Source organism: Chrysoperla carnea, chromosome 2 (genome assembly GCF_905475395.1).
Source record: "Chrysoperla carnea chromosome 2, inChrCarn1.1, whole genome shotgun sequence".
In the NCBI taxonomy this organism is placed as follows: Eukaryota; Metazoa; Arthropoda; class Insecta; order Neuroptera; family Chrysopidae; genus Chrysoperla; species Chrysoperla carnea.
The window spans coordinates 4,476,020-4,490,224 of NC_058338.1; the positions used below are offsets into that span (position 1 = coordinate 4,476,020).

The window sequence follows — 14,205 nt, forward strand, 5'->3', positions numbered from 1 at the left end:
AAACACTTTAATTTACAGAAAGTCGATTTTATTTACTGATTATTTTCTTTCGCCGCCATTTCGCCTTTATACTCACGTCACGTGACAGCCGGACCACTTTTTTTTTCAGGCAAAAATAAAAAAACCAATTTAAATAAAAAATAAAAAAATATTTATTTTTAAAATAAAATATAACGATTAAATAAAAAGAATACGATGTAGGTGTCCTTAAAATTATTCATTTCTTGATACTAAAGCAAGATTAAAATCACCTTTCGGTCGAATAACATTACCAGATTTTAGAACCATTGGAATTGGAGTTTTTTCTGTGACCACAATATCAAATTGTCTCAATAAATGAATTAGAAGTATTTTTGTTTCTATCATTACGAAACGTACCGCTGAAATTAAAAAAAAAAATTTTTATAAAGATCAAGCTTTCATTGCATCAAGCTATTCATATCCTTCTCTACAAATACCCTTCTAAACTAGCGGTCTCAATTGAAAGAATAACTACTCCGCCTTCTTGGGTGGTTCACCATATTGGATTTAGAAAAATGCCGCTTAGCTCAATCGTTTGAGGATAATTGCTTTAAAATTCAGTTGCAAGGTTTAATCCGAGCAAACATGCATTTTCACTTTATAGTTTGGTAAACTTTGAAGAATGAAATATTCTAGATGAAAAGTTTTTCCAAGTATTTCTGTTTTTTGGAAACTATCAATTCTGACTATTAATCTGACGTGAGACACAAATGTGCTCTGATCAGACAAAAAAAACACAAAATTTACATACCAACGCACACACGTGGTCCAAGTCCAAAAGGCATATACACATATGGATTCATATTTGCTTTGTTTTCGTCACTAAATCGTTCTGGATCGAATTTCTCCGGATTTGGATAATATTTGGGATCATAATGAAATCCTGCAATGGGAATTTGAACACCCATACCTGGGGCAAGGTCAATCGTTAGATCATCTGATTTAATTTGATATGCTTTAGTACATTCTCGATCAATAATTGGTAACGGAGGCCATTTTCGTAATGTTTCTAGAATGAAAAAAAACAGCAAGTTGATAATTGAGTAAATTATTTTATGAGGCATTTATTTCGAAGTACCAACCTGAAAGAACCATGTCTAAATATTTCATTTTTTTAATTGCATCGTAATCTAATTGCCCATTATTTTCATTTAATACATGCGAAATTTCATCTTGAAGTCGTTTTTGTATTTCTGGATGGACAGCTAATTCGTAAGCAGCAAATGAGAGTATTACGGCTACATTACCATAACCAGCAAAAAAGAATATAAAACCTTGGGCAACAATATCTTCATTTGTTAACACTGAAATGAGAAAAATGGAATAGAAACCCTTTTTCAATAGCTTCTGGCGGGAATAAAATAGTACAGCCTTAAATTGAACCATGAGTTGGCATGAATATGATTCTATCGACAATCAAATAAACATTTTGTAAGGGTTCCCATAAAAATCAACTGACACGGAGTTTTTCCTGAGTCAGACTTTTTTTTTGGTTTTATTTCCTTCATTATCTTAAGAATATTCTTTTCAAAAATTTTGTTCCACCAGTACGAAGAGGTACTACTTACAATTTTTCGTTAATACGGACACATCTTCATTTTGCGCCTGTTTCTGCTGAATAACTTTCTTCTGTTCTTTACGAGCCTCAATTAATAAATGAACCATGTCAGGCCTAATAATATTTTTCTCTTCGCGGACACGAATAGTCTCGTTAATGATATTAAACAGGAAATCATACACATATCTGGGCGCCAAACGTATATCCAAAATCTGTAAAAAGTAACGGTATTATCCCTTTATGCTCCCTTTTTTAATCTTTTGAAGCTTTGTAACGTACCTTACTAACTGCCGGTAAGAAGAACATCATAAAAAATCGCCACATAGGAAATCGAATAATTTCACGGCCTGCCATAAAGAAATCATTTTTTGGATCTTTAATAGAGTTTACTTCAATACCAAATGCGGATGTTGCGATGACATCATTCGTAAAACGTGTAGCTGTATCCATTATATCAATTTTTAATAATTTAGTATTTTGTTCTTTAAGTTCTTCTACCAAATGATTTACAGTTTTTTCACCACAATTCGATATTAATTGAACTAGACCACGTAATTTGCTGCCAGTAAATACGGGAGTTAATATATTTCGCATATCACGCCATTTTTTATCTAACCGATAAATTAAATCATATTTAGTTTTTCTATAACTCCAGTTTACGAGGATATAAGACAAAAATCTCTAAGTTTTGACCTACAGCACCGATTTGGATGAGTATTTGGGAAGTTATAGTGTTTTTAATATAAAATTGACTGCAGAAAATTTTAATAAAAGGACTTTGCTCGAGCTTGGACAAAATGAGCAAAAAAATGGACAATCACAAAATTTTCATATCTCAGGTAATTTTGAAGCTAGTAACTCGACTAGAATTTCTTTTTGTTGCTTAGTCTTTTTGTTTTTTGTAAAATCCCTTTTGTTTAATCCCTCAAAACAGAGGTTTCGGTACCCTTCCTCTGAGTAGTTGGTTTTTTAGTTATTAGGGTACGTTTGGTTAGGTTAGAGTGACTGCCCTGGGTAAATGGGTTGGCCCATCCCCGGCCACTACTTTTTGAACCATTTGGAGATGTTTAAGAACAGCAGGAGGGCTTTGACGTCGACTGACTTTAGGTCGGAGAGGTCGTCAAAGAGAGGCTGGCTCAAGTAAGCCCATCTCCTCATGAAAAGAGCTGGGCAGTGACAGAGAAGATGAGACAATGTCTCCTCCTCGTCACCACTGTGACAGCTCCTGCAGTAGTCGTGATACATTGCCAGGCCTAAGCAAGTTTTAGTTGTTACAAACAAATAAACAACTATGCCTTTCAAAGATGCAATATCTTTTTCCTTACCCATAGATTATTAATTTTATTGTACTAGAAGAGCAAAATTAAAGTAAAAAACTTATCCTAGAACAGAAAGTTGGATTTCTTGGCACAAAGTATTTGACACAAAGGTCGAGGCAAAGCCAATAAGTTAAATATTTTGGCTAGGAGATCAAAATCGTAATTTCTTACCTTTTAATACAAACAAACTTTTTCCAAATAAAGGATCCGCTTGTAAAAATATATCAACATGATTAACAAAATGATCGAAATCCTTAACGCAAATATTTCTCAATATATCCGGATCTTTGACAAATACTTGTGGAATTTTCAAAATATTTATTCCATGGACTCTGTTAAAAACAAAAAAAGATTATTCAACCTCTTAAAAAGATAGTTATTCCTTCCATCACTTACTTTTTATCGGGTAAACCGTTATAAACACCAATAATATCGTCATACATTGTAGTCCTTTGGAATAGCATGTTCAAAAATTCAATATATGGATGAAATCTCCTATATGATGGAATTCCACGTTTTTCCCAATAGTCATATCCCTTCATGAAATATAAATGAAGTAGATATATGACTATTAGTACTCCAATTATTTCAAGAATCATTTTGTGGATCCAAAAATACAAATACTGGAACATAAAAACAAATTGCATATTTACTTGGATTACCTATGTTTTCATAACTTTAAGCAGGGCCATAACGAGGGTACATAGTGCCGGTGGCAAGCATTTAGGTTGCGCCTTATATATATCGGGATTGGATCTAACGATTTTGATCAAAATACTTATACTGATAGTATTTAACATAAGATTAAAAGCAAAATGGGTTAAGCTTTTCAAATCTGTCATCAAAATTAACCTAGCTCTAATAGATTTCGAGAATGTGGAGTCCTGGTCCCGAAATTAGAAACATTAGTGATAGCTAGCGAAAAATTGACATCACAGCTGAAAAGAATGACCCAAAATTAGTAGGTTTCAAAAAAAATTCCAATAAGATCGGATCAAATTTGCCTGTATTCCCAAAAAATAAAATTTTTCAACTTTATGACGTCACCAAAATCCAAAAAATTTAATTTTGCTCTATCACATCCAAATTTTATCCAATTTTGATAAACCAAGTATGTAATCCTACTAAATTTAGGTCAAACTTTTCAAATCTGTGATCAAAATTAATCTAGCTCTAATAGGTTTCGATAATGTGGAGTCCTGGTGCCGAAATTAGGCACATAAGTGATAGCTAGCGAAAAATTGGCATCACAGCTGAAAAGAATGACCCAAAATTAGTGGGTTTCAAAAAAAATTCCAATAAGATCGGATCAAATTTGCCTGTATTACACAAAAAATCAAATTTTTCAACTTTATGACGTCATCAAAATACAAAAAATTTAATTTTGCTATATCACATCCAAATTTTATCCAATTTTGATGAACCAAGTATGTAATCGTACTAAATTTGGGTCAAGCTTTTCAAATCTGTGATCAAACTTTGCCTAGCTCTAATAGGTTTAGATAATGTGGAGTCCTGGTCCCGAAATTAGTAACATTAGTGATAGCTAGCGAAAAATTGACATCACAGCTGAAAAGAATGACCCAAAATTAGTGGGTTTCAAAAAAACTTCCAATAAGATCGGAACAAATTTGCCTGTATTACCCAAAAAATAAAATTTTTCAACTTTATGACGTCATCAAAATCCAAAAAATTCAATTTTGCTCTATCACATCCAAATTTTATCCAATTTTGATAAACCCAGTATGTAATCCTACTAAATTTGGGTCATACTTTTCAAATCTGTGATCAAAATTAACCTAGCTATGATAGGTTTCGAGAATGTGGAGTCCTGGTCCCGAAATTAGGCACATAAGTGATAGCTAGCGAAAAATTGACATCACAGCTGAAAAGAATGACCCAAAATTAGTGGGTTTCAAAAAAAAATCCAATAAGATCGGATCAAATTTGCCTGTATTACCCAAAAAATCAAATTTTTCAACTTTATGACGTCATCAAAATCCAAAAAATTTAATTTTGCTCTATCACATCCAAATTTTATCCAATTTTGATAAACCAAGTATGTAATCCTACTAAATTTGGGCCATACTTTTCAGTATGGCCCATCTGTGATCAAAATTTACCTAGAACTAATAGATTTCAAGAATGTGGAGTCCCTTCAAAATATTATCAGTCCAGATTCAAAAAATATAAATTCAAATTTCTTTATAAATTTGAAACATATTTCAGATATTTATTTTTATATTATCATAAATTTTTTTAAACAATCTGTTAATGTAAATATTAAATTAAATGTTTAACAAACACTCTGGAAAATTAATGTAATATCAAGGTCATATACTTCAAAGAAATATCAATTTTCTCATTGAAAAATCAATAAAATTACTTATTCTAAGGTATATTTATCTAACACATGCAATACTTCAGTATCAGGGCCATCATTTACTGCAAGGGCAGCAAATCCAGCATTATTGGAGACTCACGGATAAAATGATATTTACGAAAAAATGTTTTAAACAAAAGTTGTTTATTTTTAAAAGGAACGTTTTTTTAGTTTTAAACTTTTGCTGTATCTTTGGAAACGGTTGGGAACTTGTAATATCTCTAACAAGATTTTGATATAATTTTGAGTTATAAACTTGGGACTAAATTTATAGAAAGTAGGCAATTTGATTTTTTATATTAATATTCGAAATAATTTGTACGAGATGATAACAAATATACAGATAATCGATTGTTATTATGAAATATCAACAATGTAGTGGAAAACTGCAACTTATAATTCGAATTTTCATGCTACCAACCGGACCAGTAGACTAACAGACAATCCAGTGTGAAAAAATCGACTTACCTCCTTCTTATTCAAATAAAAAAACGTAAACAATGAATTAATTTACCTTTTACTTATACAAAATGATTTGAATTCATTGATTAAAACAACGGCGCCAAAACACTTGACCTTCAACAATTTAAAATAACATAAACAAAATACTGCAACATGAAGAGAACTGACGGATAACTTTGTAAAAACTGATTTAAGTATGAAGTTCGCATTTAATTTATTTACAAATTACGTCAGAACATATAAATTAAGATTACTTATTTTATCATTTGGTGTGTATGATGGGAATATTTAAGTGAGTAAAAACTATATAAGTATGCTTTCAAAAAATTAGACTATAGAGAATTTTTTATGATTCCGTTGTCTAAAACCATCACCAAAAGGAAACAACTAAATACAATATTCATAAGATTGATAAGATGTTATAGTTTTCGCCCTATTAGCTCAGTTGGTTAAGGCGTAACCAATTCCGTCCGCGGTATGCTTAGGGAAGCGGGTTCGATTCCCGCCGTCGCAACAAAATTAATTTAATTAATAGCTGTGATGGGCTGGTGTAGTGCATGGTATATGCATGAAGGATTTGCACTCAGCCTCTGAAATTGAGGAGCTGATAAATGAAATTATCAGCGGAAAGATGGTAAAACATATACATGGTATCACAATGGGCTCTATAGCCTAAGTGTGTCCTTGTCCTGAAATAAGATACCAAGGACGATGAGATCCAGCTATGTTGGCAGATTTTTGTGGGTACCTCAAAAACGAAGTCTTCTAGTCTTTGAGTAAATTGGAGCATCTTCAAACTCGTTACTTTACCCTTCAAATGAGCCTTCGTAGAGCCCAAACGGATTAAGGATAGCAAAGCTACAGGCCTGCAAATATAGTGTTTTTATTAAAAATATCAACCATGATTAGACAAATTATTCTTATCAAAAAATTGAATCAGGATGTTAGCACACTATAGAATTCTCTTTATTTGATAATAGGATTTTATTTTTAATATCTACCTTAAAAAAAAGGAGATAATAAAATCGATAAGAGATCCGGAATATTATGTTATCAGTTGCGAAAACTAGCACTTGATAATTAGGTATAATTATAGGAAAAATTTTTTTTAGATAATTTAAAAACTTTTTAAATGGGTGATTTTTTAATAGATATAGAAAATAAACACATAAAAGTCACATAAAAATGCACGATATCTTTATGTAAATCGAATAATTGTAATAATAAGATTATTTCATGCAAATGTTGACCGCGGCTGCGCCTCCATCCGCTTAGTCCAATTTGGACATGCTCATTCCAACATTTCGATCGATATCTCACGAATAAATGCGTCAATCGAAGTGGGCTTGTCAGTATAGACATAGCCACGCAAAAAATGGTCTAAAGGCTTTAAATCGCACGATCTAGGCGGCCAATTGACCAATCCCAAACGTAAAATAAACTGTTCACCGAACTCTTGCACTACTTCTGGCTGGTCTTCACTCCAAAATCGTTAATTCTGCTTATTTACGTATCCATTGGTCCAATGATACCCCACTTGGCATAGTACGCCGAAAATCCTTTTTTTCTTTTTCACAGTATGGCGAATGGTGGTCGCCATATTGAATTTTCATTACTGCCATATCTTCAGTAGCACTCGCAAGGATAAGACAAATCAATTGACGTAAGAATCATCAAAAACGACCGACGTATTTGGAATCTAGTGTGCCACATAGTGACTTAGAAACAGACATATAGCGACTGATAAACACATTACTACTGTTTTGCGTTTCTCAGTCGGGTAATCAGTCGGGTACTACTAATAAAATATTTTTAAAAAATGCCTGGCAAACTCCTTTGCCTTTATTCATAACATTACTTCCAGTAAAAAGTATAGCCCTTTCGATAGGGATTTGTAACAAAACCCTTTATGTTTAGGGACAACCCAGGAAAAAGAATAAAAGATAAAAAGATGCAATTAAAAAATTGTAAATACTATTTTTTTATTATCTATGATTATATAGGTACAACAATATTCCTTAAATTCAATTAATTTCTTAATTTTAATGCTAAATTAAAACCATCTTTCGGTCGAACCGTATTACCAGCTTTTAAAACCATTGGAATTGGAGTTTTTTCTGTGACCACAACATCAAATTGGGTTAATAAATTAATTAGAAATATTTTTGTTTCCAGTAATACGAAGCGTACAGCTAAAATTAATAATAAATTTGTAAAATTCTAAATTATGTCCAATTTAAATTATGTCCTTCGTAAATTTTCGAAAACTTTCGAATGTTAATTCAAATACGTACCTATACAAACACGTGGCCCTAACCCAAAAGGCATGTATACGTATGGATTCATTTTTTCTTTATTCTCGTCGCTAAAACGTTCTGGATCAAATTTATTAGGGTTCGGAAAATATTTGGGATCATAATGAAATCCTACAGTGGGAATAGTTATAGCCATACCGGGTTCAACATCAACAGTTAGATCATCTGATTTAATTTGATATGCTTTAGTACACTCTCGATCAATAAATGTTACTGGAGTCCATTTTCGTAAAGTTTCTAGAAAAAAAAGAATATTAAGAAGGAAAAAAACTTTTTAAAAAGGCAGAAAATCCATAGAAAACTCAACTTACCTGCAATCACCATATCTAAATATTTCATTTTTTTTATAACATCATAATCCAATTTTCCATTATTTTCTTTTAATGTGTGAGCAATTTCATCTTGAAGGCGTTTTTGTAATTCAGGCTGCACAGCTAATTCATAAGCCGCAAATGACATAATTATAGCCACATTACCGTAGCCAGCCAAAAAGAATATAAAACCTTGGGCAACAATATCGTCATTTGTTAACACTACAAAAAATTTAAAATTGGTATAAATGTATTTTGGCTTTCCACTTGCCGGTGTATTCGAGCTTTTTAAATCCATACCCGCCTGCCGTATGTAGATCTTAATACTCACCACTGTTGGTTAAGCTCGACACATCTTCATTTTTTGCGCTTTTCTCTTCAACCATCCGTTTTTGTTCCTTCCGACCCTCAACTAATAAATGTACCATATCTGGGCGAACAATATGCTTTTCTTCTCGAACACGGATAGTTTCATTAATAATATTATACAGAAAATTGTAGACGTATTTTGGTGCCAAACGTATTTCGAAAATCTGAAATTTTAAACAGAAAAAATGCATATCTATTGTGAAAGAATGCTTATCTCAAGAACGGATTTACTCTTATTTCCCATAGCTTTTTTTTAAACCAGTTAAAAATTATTAATTTATTAGAGAAGATCATGCTTCGTTCCTCGTAACCGAGGACCGAGGCGAGGTGAGGCTTCCTCGTACCCTCGATGAAATATTATGTTTGTACCTCAGATCCTAGCGATAGGTCCTAGCTTCGGTTATGGTTGTTCTTGTCGGTGACCATCGATGGCCAAGGAAATCAGCCAATCATTTAACTTCTAAGGATATTGTTACTTACTTTAGCAATCGTTGGTAAAAAAAACATGATAAGAACACGCCATGCAGGAAATTTGATTATTTCTCGTCCAGCCTCAAAGAACTCATTATTTGGATTCTGAATAGAATTAACTTCAATACCAAACGCAGCCGTTGCTATAACATCGTTTGTAAATCGTGTCGTCATATCCAAGAGATCCACTTTTAATAATTTATTATCCTGTTCTTTACATTTTTCAGTTAAATACTTCACAGTTTGTTCACCACAATTTGATATTAATTGAACTAAACCACGTAGCTTGCTCCCAGTAAATACTGGAGTTAATATATTTCTCATGTCTCGCCATTTTTTGTCTAAAAATTAAAAATGAAATAGTTTATTCTTTAAGTTAAATGAATCTAGTCTGCGGATGAAAAGTATTTCGATTACAGGACGATTCCGATTATCGGCTGTTTTGATTACCCAGACTGTTATGACAATTCATAGTATACCAAAGGGTTTATACAACTAGAGATGAATGAGGGAGAAGTCTGTCAGTGAGTTCCCCTGTGTTCTTGTCTAAATCTACATGTCATTGGCTACATATTGTTTACATTATTGCTATTCAGTAAATAGTTAAAAAACGATTTATGGAATATTATTTAATACATTAAAAGTTATTCAAAAAGTAGAAACAACGGAGGGGGGGGGATTTTATTGGAAGTGTCTATTAGCAAGTTATTATTTACCTTTTATTGCGAACAAACTTCTTCCAAATAATGGATCTGCTTTAAAAAACACATCGATATGATTAACGAAATGATCGAAATCCTTAACGCAAATATTTTTCAAAATTTCAGGATCTTTTACAACTAATTGTGGAACATTGAAAGCATTAACACCATAAACTCTATAAATAAAGTACCGCGTTAAAAAAATAAATTAAAATTTAAATATCCACAAATATCTCGCTTACTTTTTATCAGGAAAACCGTTGTACAATGAAAGGAAATCTTCATAAATTGAAGTCTTTTGTAATATTAAACGAATAAATTCCTTGTAAGGATGACTCCTTTGATATGTGGGAACTCCACGTTTTTTCCAATAGTCTTGTCCTTTCATAAAATATAAATGAAGTAAATATAGAGCTATTAGTACTCCAATTATTACAAGAAACATTTTGTGGCCCAAAAAACTGTAAATACTATAAAATAGAAAAACACAAATTATTATCAAATTTTGATGTACAAGAAGAATTTATCCACAGATTGAACTCTAAGAAGGTAATAAAACTCCTAAGGGAATAAAACTAAGAAGGTAATAAAACTCATTTTCGCTCCGCAAGAATGATGTATACACCATACTATAAACTAAGGATACGTTCCGACATACACTGCGACGTATCCGTATCAGTACTCTTACTGGTCAAAAAATCGTTCCGATATAAACTACCAGTGTACCCTAAGGAAATTAATGACGTCATGAAACGTCACCGCTATTTTTTTACTCCAAGCACTGGCGTTTTAGAGGGAAGGTACTCTCAGTGCTTTGGTCACGTGATCAAATTCAAATGGCGCCTGTTTTATAATATTTCGCGTCAATTATTAATATAAATAAATTATTCATCATAATTATAACAAGTGAAAACAAACAATTGACTGAGTTAATTGTTGAAATACCATGTATAGACAGTGTTGATTACTCTGTCACATTACACATACATACATGTTACACGTATATATATAACTGATATTCCCATATAATACATACCATACAATTTGCGCTCTCACGGGTAAACAGTGATGTTTACGAAAAAATGTTTCAAGCAAAAAATATGTCCTACGGACCCAACACCCGCTTGACCTATGTTGCTCATTTACGAACACGACCTCACTTTTTACCTGGTAAGCACGTTATAAAAGGCTCAGTGTATATCGGAACATACCCAGTAAAGTAAACAGTATATCACATCTTGCTGCGGCTAGACACTGCGAAGGCGAACACTAAACAACAACGAATATAAACAAGATATTCGATATCGTGTTTGATCGCAGCATTAATTTTTTAAATATATACTTAAAATAAAATTACCTTTAAACTTTAATAACAAATTTAATAAATTACACTTTGCTAATTAATTTTAAAATTTACAACGAAAACAACCACAAATAAAGTCATCTAATCAAACACTATCAGAATGAGTTAACATAAAGTTAGTTAACAGAGATAAAATTATAAACACACTGATTTTAAATATGAAGTTGATATTAAATTTATTATTTGCAAAAATACGTCATTTTATTAAGTATAATTATTATTTTTAATGTGTAGTGTGTACTAAGAATAGTCAAGTGGATAATAATTATAAAGATTTTCCTGGAAATAATTTAGGATTCCGTATTGAAAAAACAGAAAACTTTCTAGAACAAGTCAAAACGAACAATTGACTGAGTTAATTGTTGAAATACCATGTATAGAAAGTGTTGATTACAATGACAGGTTACACATACATACATGCCTAAACTACTAAATGGCCGAGCGGTCTAAGGCGTTTGCTTTGTCTGTTTGTGTATTTAGACTTAGGTTGCGGGCTCGAATCCAGGCAGCGGCAGTGTGAACAATTTATAATTAATGGAAGTGCAGAATTGATCACCTTGTCGTCGCTTAGATAAGAACGAAGTAACCGACTCCACCCACATCAAAATGTAATTGTAAATATGTTTGTAATTAAAATAAATAAAGATTAACAAATAATGATGTGGCGTATATGTCAGAGAAACGGAGGTTAAACCCCACCTCACTTTTGACGTCCTGATCTTCTACTATCTTCGACTATCGAAAATGAACTAATTAGGTGATTTTATGACCACCTATAACAAAAGCTTGTAGCATCAATATTTTTAAGCGTTACAAACTTGGGACTAAACTTAGTATACCTTGATATATATTACATGTTTACATGGTATAAAAAGATTCTTGTGTTCGCATTTTTAATTTCTTCATTATTTTGGTCCAGGCTCATCGGAGATTTCCGATTATCGAGACTGTATTTATCCAATAATAGTATGAAAAGAACTAGTCAGCTACGGATGCACTGACAAAAATATTTCAATTCAGAACCAAAAAATTTTAACAGTGTAATAAACTGATGTTATATTTCTGGAATTGAGTGAAATTAATGACTGCTGGTTACAATGAACTCTGTATGAAAGATTCCTCAAGATAATTTATTATTTCTGATGCAATTTTTTTATTTTTCATCACAGGTAACTTTAATAAGAGTGAATTAATTTTACTTTGATGATTTATCATAAGATAATTTTAGGCAATTTCTGAACTAATGCCGTTGTTCTGAATAAAAAGTTCAAAATTTGTTCACCCAGTCGAAAGTTCTGAGATAGCAAACATTTAAAAAAAAATATAATCGAATTGAGATCATCCTCCTTTTTTGTTTGAAGTCGATTAAAAAGAAGATTAATGATACCTATATTATTGCCGGATTAATTTGAATACCAATTAAGTTTAAAGTATTGCATTTTTGCTATTCATCATACCTAGAAATATTTTGAATATAGAAATTCATTCATTACCGATTCTAAAAATAATAATTTTTTTATTAAATTTATCGACCTTTTGTTTCTAATCAGATAAAATTTAGATCCAGTTCTATGAATTTTCTAAGAACTTTAATTTAATAACTATTTTGTTATTTTAACTTAAAATTTCATCATCCAAATGTAAGATTAACAAGTGAAAACAAACAATTGACTGAGTTAATTGTTGAAATACCATGTATAGACAGTGTTGATTACACTGTCACACTACACATACATACATGTCACACATACATAACTGATAATCCCATATTAATACATACCTACTATAAAATTTGCATCTAATGTGTGCCCTCGTGAGTAACCAGTGATGTTTACAAAAAAATGTTTCAAACAAAAGTTGTTTATTTATTTATAAGAAACATTTTTTACATTTAAATTTTTGTTCTATCTCTAACGGTTTACAAGATGGGTTTTACGGACCCAAGAACCAATTGGCCTATGTTGCTCATTTTCGAACTCGATCTCAATTTTTACGTCCTGAGTGCGCAATTTCAGCTTGATATCTTTTTTCGTTTTTGAGTTATCGTGTTTACAGATGGACAACCGAAAATGGACTAATTAGATGATTCTATGAACACCTATACCAAAATTAATTTCGTAGCATCAATATTTTTAAGCGTAACAAACTTGGGACTAAACTTAATATACTATATTTCATATATACATGGTATAAAAAGGGGTTTTAATCGTTGCTTCAGTGTTGAATTTTACGATTATCGTGCTTTTTGACGATTTTTTTTGTCAAAGAAAGTTATTTACAGCGCAGTAAAAGCTAAGAAGTTAAAAAACAAAAATAAAGAATAAGTCTAAAGCGAATAAATTACAAAAAATTCTTTATTCAGCAACAGTCAAATCAAAACATAATTTAATAATAATAAAAACATACAAAAAACAATACAAACTTAAATGAATTAAAATTTAAAATTCATTACTTTAATATATTATTTATTAATTTTAAATCAATAGATTAGTTTCGATGAAGTGTGTTTGTTTAATAAAAAAAACAATAAATAGGGATTGTGAATAATAATTAGTAATTTTTTGATTTCTTAAAAACTAGAGATCAAAATTATTTACTTTAATACTTTAAGATATTGCACATTGTAAATTTTTCATTAAATACTTTATTAGAATCACAAAAAGGTTACTTTTTTGGAAAAGTAAATTTCTTAGGAAAGGTTTACATAAATTTTGACATATCTTTATCGGAATTGGAAACAAAGTCTAAATGTTGTCGTTATATGAAGCAAAACATTTTTTTTGAACGAAGAGTTCGCGGTAACTTGCAATACACTGAATTAATTGAAAATTAGATAGAAGATTTGACCTCTACAAAATTAATGAATCCCATTTTTAGGTATCCAAAGTGATTTTTCTTCTTTCAAGTCCATTCTTTTCAATAATTTTCACAA

General features: G+C 31.2%; 1 protein-coding gene across 1 annotated transcript; it reads right to left on the reverse strand.

Annotated features, from left to right (window-relative positions):
* Positions 1-206: 206 nt before the first annotated feature.
* LOC123294248 lies at positions 207-11,404 on the reverse strand. The gene is made up of 16 exons (XM_044875367.1): positions 11,268-11,404; positions 10,153-10,380; positions 9,926-10,086; positions 9,219-9,550; positions 8,701-8,902; positions 8,370-8,591; positions 8,038-8,295; positions 7,777-7,935; positions 5,750-5,769; positions 3,295-3,521; positions 3,070-3,230; positions 1,859-2,190; positions 1,590-1,791; positions 1,104-1,325; positions 773-1,030; positions 207-380 (listed from the first exon to the last, which is right to left on the reverse strand). Exons 2-16 carry the CDS (start codon positions 10,353-10,355, stop codon positions 214-216), a joined length of 3,126 nt encoding a protein of 1,041 aa, XP_044731302.1. The 5' UTR covers positions 10,356-10,380; positions 11,268-11,404; the 3' UTR covers positions 207-213.
* Between the last annotated feature and the right edge of the window lie 2,801 nt (positions 11,405-14,205).